Below are 20,024 nucleotides of genomic sequence, written 5' to 3' on the forward strand. Positions count from 1 at the left end.
CCCCACTCCCCCCACACACACCAGGCTTAGTCAGCAGGTCTGATAGGGACGAGACTGCATCTGTGTTTTCTTAGTGAAAATCCCTTAGTAAAAATTGCTGCTGGTGGTGATGAAAATCCTATTATCCACACACCTGTAATTGTTTTGGCTTCTTAAAGATTTACGGTGGCTTGTTTCACCACTTATACCTCAACCAATAGCCTGGCCACAATTTTATTGCCTTCCTTCCAAAGCTGTGACTGGGGTGATCAGTAGTGGAAGGGGAACACTGAGATCAGAGAGGTGAGGAATCATTAGGAACACAAAGTGTAAGTGGGTCTTGCCCGGGGGCTCCAAACCCAAATGTGAAGGCTGGAGGGTGAAGCCAGTGGGTAAATATGCCAAGCGGGGCAAATGCAAGCTGGAGAATGTTATGTTCCTTTGAATAGGGCATCCAGTGCTCAGTGCCAGCTGATGGTTGCCATGCTCCTAATCAGGCCCTGGTTTGCCAGATCAAAGTGTTTTTCCAAGAGGATCTGGAAATCTAGAACTGTGCAGAAATCGTCCTTACTAGATTGTTACATATTAATGGCTTATTCAACCATTTATAAACCTCCGTGGGTCAAAAACAAACAAAAACCAAATAATCGCATTGAGTCTCTTTAGCCACCTTTTTTCTTTATAATTGTAAGTACATAGAATATTTTTAGGAGAAATGCACCGGGACGTAGGGATGTGGTGAGAAGCATCTTTATTAGCAGCAGGGTCCTGTATCTTCTCCACGTTTGTGAGAAGGACAGGACAGAAGGCATTACCAAACTGCTGGAACCAGGGTGTACATAAAACTTCCAAATTATCGCTTGAAGGAAGGATCTGTTCAGATATCCACCTTGCTACCTTTGAGCCATCGGCCTTCCCACTACCATTCCATCACCTGGTGGGTGAGCCCATGGTGCAAAGCCTTCCCACAGCACCCACATGCTGCAGGCTCCTGCTCACTAGCTAACACCACATCTTTCCCTCCCATCGAAGAAAGCATACTGGGCTTTAAATAAATGAGAATGCTAAAAATACAGGAATGGCCTTCCATTGACCTTAATTAATTTTTTAAAAGTAAATTAATCACACACGTTGGTATTTTACCTATTGTTAGTTATGGTTCATTTGTGACACAACTCACAGATTTCAGGACGACATGGTGAAGAGATGTTTTGAACAATAAAGACAGAGAGAATATATTGCTAAGCTTCCCAGATAGGCCAGCACTCTCTTCTCCTGGTATTTTCAGTCAAGGTGTGATTGTCTGGGTTGACCACCAGCTTACTTTAGGGGCTTACTTTAGGGGCTTACTTTAGGGGCGTACTTTAGGGGCGTACTTTAGGGGATCAGTTATAAGAATCTTGGGAATGTCACTAGAGACACTTGGACTCTCGAGAAAGGATAAAAGAGATAAAAGACCATGTTCTCCAAAGCAATCAGTGAGAACCCACACATTCCCAACTCCCTAACTGACAACGGGGAACCCCTACGTGAACTCACGTTAGGATGACATTAAGTCAAGTCCCGCCCAGCAGCTTAAACCGAAAAATAAAGGACCCGCATGTTCTTTGCGTTCTTTGTTCCATAAATTGATTCAGAAGATGCAGAAACGAAATACTGGAGCTGTCCCTGTTACTTCCTACATAATTTAGGAGGGTGATCTGCTTCCTTTCCACTGAATTAGAAAATGAAAATTCAAGAGGTGGGAATAGAAACCAGATTCGAGAGACCCGAGAGAGGCAAAGGGGTGACTGGCAATCTGACATAGCGTGTCTTCTGGGGAAAAGGTGTGTGGATTTTAAAGGCAGATTATGACAAAATGAGAGCAGAAACAAGTCTATTTTTTTCTAGGTCGCCACAGGGAACCCATCTAACCTATTTACAAGTGGTCTCAGGGGAAATATCTTTAAATAGCTATCTTGTCACCATCCTTTTCTTCATCTTCCATGATCACTTTGGGTTTCTCCTCCCTGAGCAGTGTCACACCTGCAAAATAAAGCACAGATCTGCAATTAAGTGCCTCTAATTAAAATGTTAGACAGACTTTCAGCAGAGACGCAGAGCACAAGAGCACGGCAACCCAGAGACTTTTTAATGTCTGCAAAGCTAACTGCTAAAGGTTGTCAACTGAGAGAGAGGGAGCTGGGTGGCCTTATTTGGCCTTCCCAGAGGAGCTGTGGCTCAATGAGGACACCACAATGGTTACGAGGGGACACTCAACCTAGAAGTCAGAGCCAACCTTCACTCTCTTCTCTGCATTCTGCGTTTGTGCACGCAGCTCTGGAGGATGGAAAGCACATGTATTTTTGAGTCCAAATGTTTTGCATTTCTCATTCTTCCACTCATTCTGTGTTGGCGCAGTTAACACCTTCATACCTAAATTTTCCCATATGTAAAATGAAGGCACTGATATTTATATAAAGGGTTATTTTGCCACATAAGAAGTATGTGACAATGCTTAGCACTGTGCCACACCTGTGATCAACTACAAGTCAGTTTTTCCCTTCCTTTCACAATTTGCTAGTTTATTTTCCATCTGTGAAGAACTGGTAAGCCTCATGAAGGCAAACACACACATTTGACCAACATCTGGGAGAAACATTGAACTGAGGCTCTGAACACGCCATTTTTAAATGCCAGTACTTGTAGATACTAATAAAGTTTACGTAGTTCAGAGCAAAGTGAGAAAATACAGCATGTGCACTGATTCGTTTTTTTCCTACAGCTGGATGGCTACAATGTTAAAAAGCTGTGCCGTTACTTCAAGATGACTCTTTTTCTACTTTGGGGGATTCAAATATCTTTTATGGAAGTTTAGGGATGTTAGATGGTTGCTTATTTAACATTCTTACTAGGCAAAATTTGAAGTTGCTACCCCTATGTTGGGCTCCACAATATTTTGTTTTCAAAAGGTTCCTGGTCTGTGAAATTCAGAAGCTTGGGTGCAATTTTCTGAGCTCATCAGCCCAGAAAAGCTCATCCTAGGAGGCGTAGGTGGTTCTGCTCATCATGTGAATTGTGAAGTAGGCTCATTTTTCATAAAAAGACAAAGGAAGCCATGATTCAAGGCCAGTCCTCCATGACTTCTGTCATCCCTCTCCAGCCAGCCAGTTGTGTTTCCCATCACGCCCCACAACTCCCCATCTCCGCCAACTCCCCTCTCTTAATTAGTGACCTGTCAGTTCATGAAGCATTTCATAAAAATCCAAACTTAAGGGAGGAAAGCTGTGCATCACCAGAGGCCTGTCTACGACACTGGAATCCATTCAACAGCAGCAAATTAATGAAAACTATGTGCTGCTCTTTATGACTCTTCATTTGATGCAGTTGCTAGTTTGTTCATATGGGTTCTTTACCAATTAGCGGATATTTATTGGAGGAGAAAACAATTTCAAGAGCCTAGATGAAACTAAGGCTTTTGCATAAATCACTTATGAAACACAGTGGGAGGTATTTTTCTCTTGTGCCAGCTGCACAGAGGTTTGGAGTTTTATTTGGAATTCAGGCTATCTGGATGGCAGAGCATGGAGTTAGCTATGCTGAGCCTGCAAACTTTCTGTCCTACCTTCTTTGATATAGCTTCACATTAAGCCAAATGTTGGGTGGAATCAAAATGGGCAAGAACCTTAAAATTCCTGGATCCCAGTAAACTTTCGGATTATTTGGGATATCCTAGAAGCCTAGTCACATGAGCAACTAACCAAAAAAACAAAACAAAGCAAAAAAAGGTCTTGGGATTTCAGGGAAGGGAGGAGTCTGTTTAAATCAAGGTCAGCCCTTCCCAAAGCAGGCTAGGCTTTCCACAGGGATATGGGAGATAATTGCAAGTGGAAAGTGAACTAGCATTTGTATTAGCATAGTTAGGCATTCATTTTAGTATCTCATAATGAGAAAGATAGGGTAGTTCATCAAAATCTGATTTCATGAATATCATGGCTAAGAATGAGGCTTCAATCAGTGGTGTCTGTTTATAGCGTCTCTGTATAACCACGATCTTGTTATTCTTGGTGCGTCCTATTGGCGATGTGAAGGTGAATAAGTTTTGCTAAACCCTGGCCTGTCTGGTTTAACCAGATCCTCATGCTCTCCTGTGGGAGGCAGAGGTGTGTCACTAAAGGAATATACTTTAGGGCCAGAAAGCTGTGCCTTTGGTGGTCGTGCAACTTTGAGCGGGTCCCTTAACCTGTCTGTGAGCCTCTGTTTATTCACCTGCAAAACTGTAGAAAAAAGAATTTGTATTTCTCACAGAGCTGGATGCTACCAGATAGACTTAGGCCAGCATTCGTTTAGGTGGCAAACTACACCTGACATGCAGCTCCATTCAAGGACTCTTCACATGGTAGGAATCACTGGACAATCTGTCTGTCTCCCCCACTGAATGGCGAGGTTTTCACAGGGTAGTTTGACATCCAGTACAGTAGGGATTTAGAAAATGTAAGTTCCTTCCCTTCTGCTGTCTATGTAGGAGAGTCTGGGGAACTCGGCTGCATGTCACAGCTTGGTATGTTTTTAAGGCCAAAGCTGTCAGTCCAAGGTCTCTGAGGGCCAATTAGCCTTGAAGCATGCTGTTTTAGGCCACGATTCCACTCAGAGCACCAACTAAAGCTGGTCACCTGCATTACCGACATGTGCCTCTGATTCAAGGGCTCACACACCACCTCTCCTGGCAAACCACACCAGAGAGAATGCTCTATTCGCAGCAGGACAGAAAAGGTGTCACTTTCAAAGGACATATCAGTCTTCTTCCTATAAGTACAGTATTGAGCTTTGACCTCCAAATGGGCCAATTTTCCAGGAGGCCGCTCTTGTGGATTCTAGCCTTGTGATTTTTTTACTTTCCTTTGTTCTTCTGCCACAGATTGCAACTAAAGACTTATTTTTCCTTAAGCAGATCTCAGCTACTCAGTCAGATATGACTGATCACAACCCAGTGCTCCCTGCCATGAATTCACCAAGGTGGGGGGCCCTACCAACTCTAGGCCAAGTTGGGAGCAAACTTTGGGCTGGCCATAAAGCCTGAGAAGACTTCGCACTGAGGAGTTGTCTGCCAATAGGAACCAATCAGATAAGCTCATTAACCTAGGGAAATGGTGGTAGTTAGTGAGAGATATAGAAGAGAGAGCAAATCTTTGTCCAGTCTTCACTTGCCAAAGGCTAATGAGAGAAGACTCTCCGGAGTGCACTTGTCTGTGAGTTGCTCTCAACACCCTTATTAAAACCAATGTGAGTCTCTTTGAACATCTGCTGAAGGCTCTATCCTTATCAGCTTAACTAGCATTTTGATTATTGCCAAATCTTTCGATGCTAAAAGGCTCTTCAGAAATAAAGTGCTTCAGCTAATATGCTAATAACAACTAGAATCATAGAACTCCAATCTATAATTGCAAATACAGCACCGAGATTTGCTGATTCAAGGAATTCTACAATGTGTACAGAGTCTATGGATATACAGCGCCCCTCTCCAGCTCTGTGTACTTTGCCCTGCTTGATAAACACTTTTTATTCAAACAGAAGCTGCTGTCTTAGGATATAGATACTGGGATACAGGCAGCATCTTCTGCCAGATAAACAGAACTCAACATTTTAGGAAGTTCCTTGAACCAGCAGGTTTACAGGAAAATTCTCATCTTCAGAAATGGTTTGACTTATCTCAAAGAATAGGAGGTTGAACGAAGACTGAAGGGGAACTAACATCCATTGAGGTCTTTCAGTAAGCCACGAACTGTGCTAAGTGCTTTATATACTTTATTCGCATTGACAATCTTAGGAGACAGGTTTCATAGTCCTCCTTTCAGAGGTGGATGAAATGATGGAGACTTTTATTGTTTGTGTTAGTTGCCCAGGGTCACAAAGCTAGAATGGAGCAGACCCAGAGATCAAACCCAGACCTTTCTGACTCCAAAGCCCATATTCAATGCCATGTATGTACTAAGGTGACTCTCTGCCCCCAATATTCAATATTTTCGTTCCTCTACCAAGTCTTCCCCTAGCAAGACTTCAATAAAAACAAATACAAGAAAATAATCTCCTAATGGAGAACGTGGAACTGCAGAATTGTGACTACCAGATATACATAGAACATATTTAAAAAGCACCTCTTTACTGAGTGTCGCTATATGTAAGGGACTGGACTAGACATCAAGGTCAGTACCAGCGACATAGGGCAATCCCAGACCAGGTCTCATGAATTCATCAAACAAGTCATTGGCGTAAGTCAATTTAAATAGCAGCTATAGTAAAGCAGCAAGAACAATAAGAACATCTTGGTATTTGCACGCCTGTGTCTAATACAGAGCTAGCTAGTTCAGAAGAGAAGAGATTCATTTTGGAGTTGGAGGGGTCTTTGCACTGGCTGAACCTTGCAAGGTGACTGGAACCTGTGCAGAGGCAGAGCTTGGGGCAAATACGTGATGGGTTGGAGAATCAGTGCAGGTGGGAATGTATGTAACGTACGAGAAGCACAGCTGAGGCAGGTTCAGGCCCTCCCAACTGGTCCTTGGTCTGTTTCTCCAGAGAAGTGCCTCTGCATGCTCCAGGCCTCCTTGCCTGGTCTGCTCCTCAGAAATCATTGACCCTGTCTGCAGCCCTGCCAGCCTTTTCATGATGTCTTCTTCTGAGCTGTCTTTCCAAGTTTTTTCTTTATTAAGTGAAATAATGGGGAAACATGGTTTTTAATAACAACCAAATGCCGTCTCCTCCCAAAAATGTGCCTGCTGGATATCTATAATGCTGAAAATCCAACCCATAGCATAGTACAATGAAAACCTGCCAACAGATGAGACAGACCTGGGTTGGAATCCCAGTGTTTGATTTTGAGCATAATTTGATCCATTCATCTATCATCTAATTATTCTATCATCAATCCCATCAGCCAGTCAGCCATCCATCCATCAACTTCATCCACAGAAGACTTCAAAATGGCTGTTACTCAAATGCTCAGTTTCTTTATTTGTAAAGGGTTTAATAGCTATTTTATTGTGTTACTCAGTTGATTTTTTAAAATCCATGAGAAGACCAAACTCAGTACCTAACATTTAGTACAGTCTCAATAGACGTTAGTACACGTTCTCCTCTACCAACCCCCCCCCCAAACTTTCTATATAACACACACACACACACACACACACACACACACACACGCACACACACACTGTCTTACACTCTAATCATGAATGACCATGTCTTATTCCCCAACTTGCACATGAAATTCTCTGGGACAAGACTATACACTGACTGCCTTCCAACCCGGGGTCATGCAGGAGCTTCAGCAAGATTTCTTGGTTTGATTTGATACATATTAAGATATCTACCATTATTTCCGCATCTCTCCATCTCTCCCTCTCTTTCTCTTGTTTTGAGGATTTGTTCACCATATCCAGGTTTTTTCAGAGCATCCGCCATCACCTATAGGATGTATGACTCACAGAAGACCAGGGAAGAGGGTATCTCAACTTTTCTCAAGGACCCACTGACATTTCTATTTCATGAACTCAGGAAATTTGACCAGTTCTGCTGAAGCATGAGTAATGCTCTGACTCTCGCTCCATCTCCGTGTCAGCCCTGGGGAAGCAGCCAACGGGGGGAAACCTGAAAACAGCAGTAAATGCTGCTCCTCCCCAGAGCACTTCTGTGTGACACAGACTGCTGGGCCAGGACAAAGGCCAGGCCTGTGGCACCTCCAGATGGTAATGCTCTTGACCTGTTCCCACCACCCCCTGTAAATGGCCTGCGCCAGCTCTTTTACCTGCTGCAAAGGGAGACATGTGCAGGGCAGGTGTGTCTTTTCTCCTTGGCTTTTTCTGTTCCAGGTCAGTGTTATGAAGAGCTGGACTCATTTTGCCCTTTGGCTGTCTCTCTTGGACCTCATATCTTTCAATTACATGTTCTGAAAGCACACCTGCATAGATAGGGGAACAGAGGGAGAAAGACGGTCAAATACAAATAGATATCCTCGTACACAAGAGCTGGGCATCCATATTGGCACAAATACCTGGTGATGATCATCAGTGTATCTCTTCAAACTTATTTTCTTAAAAGTAGTTTCTTTATAAGAATTACTATCTATTGAGGCTACCCCAGAGAACATCTTTGCAAAGGGTTTTACGTGCCTGATTTGAATTTAATGATACTATCACCATTGCATGTCTGAGGAAAGTGAAGCAAAAGAATGTACCCATGGTAACTCAGCTCACAGGTGTCAGAGCCAGGAATGGAGCCCCAGGTCATTTGCCTCCAAAGACGGTCCTAGTCAGAGACATAAATTATTTGCTGACCCTCGAGCCACGTGCTCCAGTCATCGATGACTTACTTGGTTCTCTACCTGCCTTCTCACCTTCCTTCTCACCTGCCTTCTCACCTCTCTGCTACATGGGAAGTTTTTCCCCATCATTTATAATCTCTCTAAAAACACTCTCCCCTCTATAAATTTTCCACAATTCACTGCCCAGACTGAGATCCCGAGGTCTTTAACTAAGGACCTCCATTATGATATTACTTCTTCCTGCATATTTAAGTGCTTCTGTTAATTTATTTACTTATTTAAAATTAAATTTATTGGGGTAACATTGGTCCTTCCCAGAACTCTCTGTATTTTATTTGCTTTGCCTCCCTTTGAGTGGGTTGTGAATCGAGAGGACTTTAAATACGTGGCCTGGAGGGAAGGAGAGAAGGAAATAAGACAAAACAAAACTGTCACACGCCCCATGCACGTTTGTTATAGAGACACATTAGCTATTTATCAAACCATTTAGCTTTTGGCCTGGGCAGTCAGGAGAGGCCCGTGACTGTAGGAAGTGATGTTACTTGTGGACTCTGTGTCCCTCGTGCCTACAAGACGCTGATGTGCATGCTGCCTTCAGAAGCCATGGGCCGATGATGTCTCGACCTCCATCAGCCTGAGGCCCTGAGTGACCATTTGGAGCCGAGCCTGCCTCCCCTGACCCTGACTTCCACTACTAGTGAGTGAAAAACTAAACTTGTAGTGTGTTATGCCACTAATATTTTGGAATTTATAGCAGCTGGATGTATTGTAACTAAGACAGATACAGAGAGTGTACCAACAATTAAAAAAATCCACCTTTGTCAGGAAATATTATAAGACCAACGTGATCTGGTGGCAAGTGGTTTCCCTTTCCAGATGTGCAAACTGACCTCAACGCTCGTTACCTGGTATAAAAGGTGGGATGTGCAGCGCCGGTGTATCTTTCCTCCTCGGTTTTTTTTGGTCTGACTCGATGTTCAGGGGGGCCTGTGCATTTTTCCCCTTTCTTGGCTTCTTTTTGAGGTCACAGTCCTTAATGAACTGGTCTGAAAGATCCTCTGACAAGATGCAAAGAAAAACAGAGCATGACGTGAGTAAGGGGCTCGTCACAGACTGGTTGGTTTCCAAATCCACCTGATAAAAGGGGCAGAAGCCATGGATCTGAAAAAGAAAAGTATGCCTTTATTTTGGTCTCTTCTACAGAGAACTTAATAGCTGTGTATGAATACATATAATAAAATGGAAAACTCAAATTCTGTGAAACTCCCAGTGAAGAGAACTCAAATAGGATGAACAATCCAGACAAGAGGAACTTTAAGGTGTTGGTAGTCAAGCCACAGAGTGGGTTCGAGTTACGCTTCTGATGGGAGAACAGGTTCTCTGTGCCAAATGCTCCTTCTTAACTTCCTGTGCTCAAGGCTTGCTCTCTTTGGAGACCCCAAGGGTCAGTAGGAGCCTTCTGCTCTCTTGGGTCTTATAGTAGGGTACTCAGTAAATTACTCTCACTTTCCATCTACGATCAGCCAAATCACACTGATGATTCACGCTTGGGCTTCACTGTTGGCCTTTTCACTGCCCCTGGCTTTGCACGCCTCCTATCTGCCCCTCCTATCTTGCTTTCCTCCTATTTTAAGGCTCAGAATATTTAACTAATTTATTTAATCTTAACCCAAGATCCTCTTGTCTTCTTATTTATCTCTACTTTTTTTCAGTCCCCTGCATTACATCACCAGAGCTTTGGAGGCCTGGATCCATCATCAGATGTCATTATACGTAATTAATCTGATCACTTACCCATTGAAGTACCTTCTTTGCTCTGTCTTATTCCTCTATGCTTTGGTTTATGTTGCCCTCCCCTGAGATCCTCTGTCATGGTTCTAGAACTTGTTCATTCTATAATGATTCATCTCCTGCTCTAGAAAGAGCTGTTTTAGAGATTAAGGATTATATCCTTTTTGTAATTTTATTCTTAATTGTCTTTCCTTCCAATAAATGCATGTGGAATGGTGAATAGGTGGAGTTAGACTGATCTGAGGTCAAATCTTGACTCTGTTACTTACTAGTTCTGAGAACTTGGGTCTTAATTACTAGGAACTTTACTATTCTTTCAGCTTTTAAAGGGAGATAATATTGAATCAGTGTGTGTGTGTGTGTGTGTGTGTGTGTGTGAGAGAGAGAGAGAGAGAGAGACAGATAGAGAGACAGAGAGAGAGAACTAAATTTGCTAACATTGATAAAGCATCTGATACATTCAATATATTTCAGATGCTCAAAACATTCATTCTGGCCATCACTCACCTGCTAACACATTCCACTGGGCCCAGAGGAAAGCGCCCCTCCCCCCACTTCATAAGTCCTTCCAAACTAAACCCAGTCCTGGGTGTCCAATCTCCTTTTCTGAATACCCACATCATTTTTGCTCATGTACACCTTTAAAAGATGATCTATTTATTATTTCTGCATATGTCTTCTTTGCCCTCTTTGATGACAGCTATCTTGTGTTTTATCTCCTTAGCAACAATGAACAAATCTTTGTTGAATGTATGCTTGAATGAAATAACTCAAGCATCTTATGTGTAAGGAGCTATTCTGTTAGGATTCAAAGAAGCTACAAGGCAATAAAGCTATTTGTCTTCTCTGAAAACTGACTATCGCCTGGATACAGTCTGGGTAGATCTACAACTAAAACTGAATTTGGGGAAATTCAGGTATTAATTGGATCTTTTCAACTCATCCCTCTCTCCCTTCCTCTTTCTCTCCTTTCTTTTTCTCTCTTTTTCTTTCTCTTTTATGAAAATATTCAGGTCAATTTCTTTCAAACATTGAGGATTAAATGTGTTAAACCCTTTTCACTTTAGTTTTGTGAATCTAGACATAACCTGTGTCATTTCAATAAATATTGATTAAACTTCTATTGGCTGTTAGGCCTTAAGCTAAACTCTAGAACTAAAAAGACAAGAAATGGTCCTTGATTTCAAGTTATTTATGGTCTATTGGGCTTTATATCTGGCTGACCCTTTGGTTTAGAAAACCCAATATACACGAGGAACCTACCATCATAAATATTTAATAACTATACACCATAATGGCTGTATCATCAAAACATCACAATACATAACCAAAACTCAAATCACACCATTCTCTTCAGCCATATTTAATAGTAGTAAATATTTCCTTTCACGTAAAAGGTTTTAATAGTTGCTATTCAATCATTTCAACTTAATAAACATTTATTGAGATTGTACTATGTTATAAGGTATTAGACTACATGCTTTCAAGTTGACATACATGCAAAAAGAGGTAAAGGGGAACTTTATTGAGCACTGTTTGTGTACTATGGGATTTCACATCATTCTAGCGTATGGGATGGACCAGCATGTTTTCTAATTTGTCAGTGCCTGCGTTTTACCAGTTATTAAATATTCATATCATCCTGAACACATTATCTCTTTTACTTCTCACACCAAAGCTGCAATTTGAAGATGAGGAAACTGAGGTTTAGAAGGCCAGATAAAAGGCTGAAGGTTATACTGAAGGCAGGTAACGGCATCAGAATTAAATCCAGGCTCTTGGGACTATGTATGTGAATGCCTGGCTGAAAATGCAATTTGAGAGATTTGTTACCACATAGTACAGTTAATTTCTGCCCTGTTATACATACCATAGACATTTATTGAAGGAAGGAACGTTGCTCAGCATGGGTGCTGCCCTGCTGTGGGGTCTCTGAAGGTACAAGCTGGATGGTATGGACTAGTCACAGGTTCCCATTCAACCCCAGGAAGCAACTCAGTCCCCAGTACAGAGACCAAGACATTTGCTTCAATTTTGACTTTGATTTCAATTACACATTTTCCCATTTTTGGAGAAATCTCAAACATAAACTATCTTGATGGCAAATGGGGAGAGGGGAGAGGCTGGGGGAGTTATAATCAGGCGAGACATAAACAAAGGCTATGAATATGCAAAAGGCCCATCCATCAAAAGTCTGAGTGTCTCATTTTTAGAAATGGGTAGAGGCAGAAATGTTTGTGGTATTTTCATTACAAAGGTTATGCAAAAAGTCAGTTCTGGAAAGGAAACAGATTGACAATAAAGCAGAAAAAGGCTATTTAAAATTCTGTCTTGATAGGCAAAGAGAGATATTTGAAATATTTTATTGGCACTACACATGGGGTGCAAGTATGCCGGGAAATACTGGAAACAAGCTAGACTGCTACATTCCATTTATTGTCTCAAAAATGCTCTGCCTGTAACTCTTTCAGGCCCCCCAAAAGATGACAATGCCTTCTTTCTTTCTTTTTTTAACTCTTATGAACTTCTCTCTAGTGCTTCAACTAATATTTACACGGCAGACCCCCACAGACCCTGGCTATTTGTCCATCTGGTGTTGGCTGCTCTTTGAAGGCACAAACTATCAGGCTCCAAGGGGCCTCCCCCCGACTTGCCTACAAACTAAATGGCAGAGACCCCCTCTTTCCGACTTCCACTACTGACATTCCCACTGGAGCATTTACCTAAGTGGCTGCAGCGAGGGTCGAGCTTGTCCAGTCTGTCTTCTGAGAGCTCCAGTGGCTGCATTTGCTCCGTGGACATCATCAAAGGAGGGTTGGTGTGTATTTCTCCTGCAGCACCACAGAGCTATAGGACACAAGCCCATTAGTATATCTTCTGTTCTTTCATTCACTTATTAAATGAGCATATTTATTGAGCACCTATTATTATGTTCCCAATGCAATCCTGTTTTTCAAGTCTGCTTCTTCTACTTAGCTACTAGAAGCTCTAATGTAAGAGTTAGGCCAAAATAAATGAAACAGTCACACTCTTTCACACACACACACACACACACACACACACACACGGGTGCACATACACATGTGAATTTATCGGTAATTGTCAGGTATCAAATATTCAATATTTGCCCTCTCTCAGAAGTACTATGGGAATTTCAGAATGAACGCTTGTCAACTCTGAATTATAAACGAGTTAGCTGAGAGTTACAGAAAATCTTGATTAAACCTTGCCTATACTTTCTCTTTTGAGTTCTGCAAAGTAAGATGCCTGCTTTATAGACGAGAACACTAAGGTTCAGAATATTTAACTAATTTATTCAATCACACATCTATTAAGTACCAAGCCTGGATCCAAACCCACTTCTGCAGACTTCTACTAGACACTCAAGTCTCTTAAATATAAAGGGCATTTTTTAATCCCTAATTGAACAAGCCTTCTGGTTTTCGACCATTGCATCTTGTAACGGTAATGAGACTTCCTCCCTATCCATATTACCGTGGTGAAAGAGAGGTGGTAGGAAAAAAACTAAGTCTTGAAATAGATCTTTATTTTCTGCCTACAGATTCCTGACATTAGAGCAATGTCTCCCGTTCCCCTCCCCCCATTTCTCATCTTTCCTAGACCACAAATCCATTGAACTTTCCAGAGCTATTAGTTGTAGCCATTGTCCAGGAGAAGTGAATATCTAGGATAGACCCGTGTCAAGTCAGAATGAGAAATGAGTTCGTGAAAATGTACAGGAAATCTTCATTGTAGCCTGCCTAGATTCTGTTTCTTATTTTTTTTTCAGATAGTTCATTCCTCGTGTCCTCCCATAGCCAACAATGGTTGGAGAGGAATAAGATTAAAATGACCTCATTTATCCTCTTCTCTTGATTTCTAGATCCCTGGCATGCAAACCAGCTGTGTTAACATTTCAAGCTCAGAGAATTAGTTCGACTCAGTTGTCTTATGAGGAATAAGCCAGTTTTCTCTGAAAAGGTTGGAGGGCTTCTCCTCCTCCAAGCTGAGATCATTGCACAGCAGATGGAGCCATTAGCGGATTACTTGAGCCCGGCTTTTAGTGTCACTCTGAGCAGACTGATGGTACTGAGTGACTGCAGCAGAAATCAATTTAGACCATTGTGTTTAGTATTTGTATAGAGACTTCCAAATCCCTGGTACTAGGAGGAAGTATGCTGTTAACTTGGGTGGCCAGCCCCCACCTGCTTGAGTGGAAAGGAAAGCTAGGGGACCACCTCTCAGGAGGAGGGAGTTCAGTGCTGAGGCCTAGAGGCAAAGTTACAGCCTCAGCTTTGGCCTGTGCCCCTACTTAGCTACCGTTCCTCTTCTTGGGGAAGAAAGACAGTAGTCTATCATAGACTCTGTGCTGGAAATGACGCCATGGAGATCCTGGTAAAGATATTCATTCTCCAGAAGAAGAAACTAAGGCTCAGAAAGGTGCAAGTGACTAAACATTAGTTACACGCTTAAGAGTCAGCGTCATCCCTTGACATCAGGCCTCCTGCTTTCTACGCTAGGCCTACCTGACAACAGTGCCCCCTCTCCATCTCTGCAACCTAAGGTAAGCTGTTCTTTGTAGTTAGATCATGTGGCTCACTAGATGGTTATTTAATTTAAACCTGCGCTTACAACTTGAATAGATCTAGGTTGAATCTCAGCTCTTTCACTAAAATGACGTACGACTTAGGTGAAGTAGCTAAATCTTAATGATGTCATGAGAGTAAATGGCGCCCAAGTGCAATATAATCCTTAATACCCATTCTCCCTACAAGCTATTGCTGCCGTGATAGATTCTGCAAAGGCTGGCACCTTGGGAGTGTGCCCAGAGACAGGCGCCCAGGGACGTATGTCCCTTTCTGCCCCCACCCTCTCATTTTTTACCCTGCTTTCTTATCTGTACAATAGAGATAATAGTATCTATCTTACAGAGTTACTCTGAAGATTAAATAGGATAGCTTCATGCTTTGTATGTTGTAGGTGCTTGAGTAAGTGGCAGCCATTGTTACGTAACATTGTCTCTACCTAACTAAATAGTTGCCTACTGAAGACCAGGTGTATAACTGAAAAATTCTGAAAGATTTGGGATTTTCCATTACAAAAGTACTCTGTCTGGGCAGGGATGTGTTTTGCTCCTGGGATTCGAAGACACTTTTTGTCATGGATGATGTCATTACAATCAGAGCAGAAAACCTTCCCACAAAGGGAAAAACAAATACGAGGAAGAGAGAGAGATTTGGAGTTTAGTATAGCCTTATTAACACTCGTCATTTTACCTGCCTGTTGAGTGTTAGCATGAGATGACCCCATCGCCCTACCCACTCTCCATGTCCATCCTCAGTGAGTACAGGTGCCCCCTAGGATTGAGCCACTGTAAGACATGAGCTGGTCTGATTCTTGACTAAGAAATGAATGTTTCTCTTTCCTATTCCTGATTTGTCTTTGCATTCCTCTCTTTAATTCAGTCTCCACCCCAAGCACCAGGGAAGGGACGCTGCTCTTGTCGCACTGCCCTGGGAAGGTTTCATCATCTCCCTCAGTGGCTCACTGTGCTGTAATCCGGGAACTTTCTGAAGCACTAGCTCTTTCTTTCAGACCAAGTACTTGCTTCTTTGGGTCTTCAGATTCCAACCAAAGAGCTAGGGCCTTACGAGACTCTTTGGGGGTGTTTCATAACTGTTTTCTAGTACAAAGATTTGTGACCCTCTAACATTCTCTTGCCTCTGACTGCTTCGGTGTGGTCTTTGAATTTTAACACACACACAGTGACGTCTTGGGCTGCTACTGTGATTGTCAATATCGGCCCACCCACACTCACTGGAAAAGCCTGGAGCCACAAGTGCTATGGACATCAGAAAATTTTTGTTCTGTAACACCCCAAAGGGGTCTCAGGAAGCACCCAAATCACATTTCTTACTTCTGCAGCACAAATGTGGATATTTGGACTAAATGGCATAACTAAAGACTGCAAAAAAATTCACATCCTGTCAGTCAGGTGTTGCTACCAAATGAAATTTTATGTTGAACTTATCAACAACAAAAAGCTTTTGGTTTTCAAAGCGTTTCAGATGTCTCAATGAGAGAATAAAGAAGTGTGGGATGGTATTATGTTTTCTGCTGTTGTTTGAGAGAATGTGGGTGGTTTTTGTGTAGCATGTACAAGAGACAAAGTGACATCGTTTCAGGGGTTGAGGAGGTTTTCAAGACCCCGATGTTAAACTTCTTGCAACTTCCTCTTGCTAATTCTTACATTTGACAAAACCCCGTTTTTCCCACAGAGAGGCACTTGTAAAGCAAATACCACCGAGAGAAGAGATATCGTACTAATGTTGCAATATACAGGGGTTATTAATGGCATAAATCACCTTGTCTTTTGAGAGCAGGAACTGAAATGTCCAGGGACCCGGATGATGCCGGGGAAGGAATCCCACCGAGTTGCAGCAGGACAGACACCAGAACAGCCTGCTAAAGCTGAGGAGACATTTAGGGGAGCCTGCCTTCACTAGCTCAGAGCCAGTTACTACTTCAGGAAGAGAGTAGTACTGTTTCTATAGCTAAAAAAGATGGGTCGACTTCAAGCTTTTGGTGCTGCAAAGCAGTATGAGGTAGAAATAATTGTTCGGTTACTTGTACCACTCTCCAGCTGGGGAAACTTGGGAAAGTTGTATGTCCTCTTGGAAGCTCAGTTTCCACATCTGTAAAACGGGCCTGATAGTGGCCCTTCTCCAGGGTTGTTGAGGATATTAATGATACAGTGTGTGTAAAGCTCCCAGCCCTGATCCCAGCACACATACTAACACTATAAGAAATGTGAGTTGCCTTCTTTGCTCTTTCAATCCTTACCTTGTGATTATAATATGTATGTCTAAATTGAATGCTTAGAATCATTTCCTTGTTTTATCTCTGGCCTTTTCTGAATCTAATGATGAGATCAGAAGAGTGCAAGGTACGGACCAACAGCAAACACCCATTGCTAGGTCATGGGAACATGGTAATGCTCAGGAGCCAGCTGACAGTTGTGTGGTGTTCTAAAGAATTTTCCCAAAGTAATCAAGCCTGGGTTCACTTGGTGGAATAAAAAGTGAGAAGGTAAGTCTACAGCACAAGGTGGTGTCTGGTTACAGTACCCTCTGGTTATGTAAAATTCATATCCTTTGTTATATCTCTTTTTAACCCGAGGATTGAATTCAAGTCCAAAAGGGCCACATTTTAAAGTCCAAGTTGTTCATTTAGAAGACCTAAATTTGCAGTATTCCTGGAGGAGTGACTCTTCTTTGAAGTAGGACATGGAAAGGGTTTTTGATAAGCACACTCTCCCCTGCTTGGAAAGATAAGCTTCCCCAAGCTGCTGCGTGAATATGCAGCTACACTATACCATCTTGAAACTTCGCAATTTAATTTGCAAGGGCTCTGGCTCTTACAGATGCCAGGACTATACCTCCCTTGGAAAAAAATGACTGGAAAGTGGTGACTCTTCCTGCTCCCCACTTAGCCCCAGCTTAGCCTTGCTCCAGAAAGCATGCCCTCCTCCCAGCTACTTCCTGCAGACTTCTTTGTCCCAACAACAATAAAAACCCTGTACCTTACCAGAAACTTGCTTTTCTTTCCCCAAAAGTTCTCAGAGTGAAAATCCGAAGCACTTACCAATCAGAGCAGGTGCTGGGAGGGGAAGGCGAGCGATGGGGAGGGTGAGGTTCCTGCCTGAAGCTGGGCCGGCTCCTGGGCTGCAGTGGCGTCGGTTGCCCGGCTCCAGCTCCTCTTATCAAGGGACCAGCTGCCGCTGTTGCCATGGGGATGCTCTGTTTCTCAGGCGCCAGGGCAAGGGGGATGGAGAGGGAAAGAGGACTAATCTCACAGCCACTGCTCCCAACTGCAATAATTGTCCCTTACAGAAACACAATACACAGAATTGTGTTTTGAGTACCTAGTGTGCACGGCTGGAGAAATCCAGACAAACCAGCTAGGTCCTCTAATCCGTAGGACAACCCTAACAGTAGATGTTTTGGGCCTGACTTTGCAAATATGGAAACTGAGGCCCAGAGAGGTTAAGTGGCTTGTCCCAAAGTTGCCACAACAGAAAGTGGCTGGGGGGGAGGGGAGTCTCACAGAAGAGGTATGAGTGCCTGTTATTTCCTTTCCTTCCTAAGGTTGCACAGAGTACAGGTCCTGACAAGCCCCTCGTTGGCTTCAACTACCTGCTGGTCGCTGGTATTTGCCAACATCCCCAATAATAGGGCCGGACCACTAGTAAACTCATCGTGAGGTTGGCTCCGAGGGTTAGATTTTCTTAAGAGGCCATGGTAACAGATCAGTAGGGAATGGGCTTCCTTGTTTGATCCAGTTTGTCTTGGTCCTTATGGAAATTGCTAAAGAGATGGAGGCTGCCCAAAGGTAATGCTCCTGGCCAGGACTGGAGACCCCTGGACGCTGAGGGGAGGTCCGTGGAGGCAGCTCTGTGCTCCCAACTGCCTGCTTCTTTCTTCTTATTGACAGCCTTGCTGGCCAATGGGTTAAAAACGTCTTTGTTTCCAAACTTGGTTGGAAAAAGATACTTTCTTCCTAAACTCTTCAATTCTTTATTTTTAATTAAACCTTTTTTATTTTTTATTTTTATTTTTTTTTAGATAATTATAGAATCACATGCAGTTGTAAGAAATAATACAGAGAACTCTCCTGTACACGTTAAGCATTTTCCTGCACTGGTACCATCTGGCAAAACTATAGCATAATGTCTCAACCAATAGAGTGAGAGTGACCCAGTCAAGATACAGAAGTTTCCTTAGCACAAGGATTCCTCCAGTTGCCCTTGTACAGGCACACCCACTCCTCCTCGCCCCTCCCCTTCCTTCACTCTCCCTTCTGACTTTAACACATATAAATTTGAAATTACTTCTGAGGCTCCTCAGAGAAACTGATCTGTGTTAGGAATTTTAAAACGCTCGTTTGCCACTTAATTTGCCAAGTTCAAAGGGGATATTTTCCAAGAGATATTTTCCCCTTCACCCCTGACCACCACCGATCTGTTTTCCATTGCTGTAATCTTGTCCCTTCAAAAATGTTATGCAAATGGAATCACACACTATGTAACCTTTTGGATTCGGCTCTTTTTTTTTTCCCACTCAGCATAATTCCTGGTGATTCATCCAGTTCATTTCATGTGTCAACCACGTGTTCCTGTTTATCGCTGAGTAGTACTCCATGGTATGTACCAAAGTTGAACCATTCACTTCTTGCAGGACATCTCGATTGTTCCTAGTGTTTGGCAATTGCAGATAAGCTGTCATGGAAATTCACGTACAGGCTTTTGTGCAAATATATCTCTGGGATAATTGCCCATGAGTGTAAACACTGGCTCCTATAGCAATTGCGTGTTTTTCTAAGAGACTGCCAAACTGTTGTCCAGAGGGGCTCCATCATTTCATATTTCTACCAGTCACTTATGAGTGATTCAGTTTCTCCACATATTTGCCAGCATTCAGTGTTGTTACAATTTTTAAAAGTCATTCTCATTGGTGCGTAGTGGTGTCTCATTGTGGATTTAATTTTCATCCTCCTGTTGACTAATGATGTTAAACATCTTCTCATGTGCTGAGTTTCCATCTGTAAATTTCTTTGGTAAAATGTCTTTTCTTCTTGTCTTTCACCCATTTTCTAACTGGATTATTTGCTTTTTTTACTGTTGAGTTTTGAAAATTCTTTATATATTCTACATACTAGTCCTTTATCAGAAATATATTTTTGCAAATGTTTTCCCCCAATTTGTAGCTTGCCTTTTCAAACTCTTAACATAGTCTTTCATAGAGGAAAAGTTTTAAATTTTTTATCAAGTCTCATTTATTATTAAATTAATATTAAAGCATATAAAATTGAGATTACTTCTGAGGCTCCTCGGAGGAGCAGAATTGTGTTAGGAATTTTAAAATGCTCTTTTGTCACTGAACTTCCCAAGTTCAAA

At 42.4% G+C, this 20,024-nt stretch overlaps 1 protein-coding gene across 1 annotated transcript; it reads right to left on the bottom strand.

Annotated features, from left to right (window-relative positions):
• Positions 1-643: 643 nt before the first annotated feature.
• PPP1R17 (protein phosphatase 1 regulatory subunit 17) lies at positions 644-18,093 on the bottom strand. The gene is made up of 5 exons (XM_081079695.1): positions 17,714-18,093; positions 12,793-12,916; positions 9,184-9,336; positions 7,763-7,915; positions 644-2,004 (listed from the first exon to the last, which is right to left on the bottom strand). The coding sequence occupies exons 2-5, from the start codon at positions 12,872-12,874 to the stop codon at positions 1,925-1,927; spliced, it is 468 nt and encodes a 155-aa protein (XP_080935821.1). The 5' UTR covers positions 12,875-12,916; positions 17,714-18,093; the 3' UTR covers positions 644-1,924.
• Positions 18,094-20,024: the final 1,931 nt, after the last annotated feature.

Source organism: Rhinolophus hipposideros (genome assembly GCF_964194185.1).
Source record: "Rhinolophus hipposideros genome assembly, chromosome: 18".
Classification (NCBI taxonomy): Eukaryota; Metazoa; Chordata; class Mammalia; order Chiroptera; family Rhinolophidae; genus Rhinolophus; species Rhinolophus hipposideros.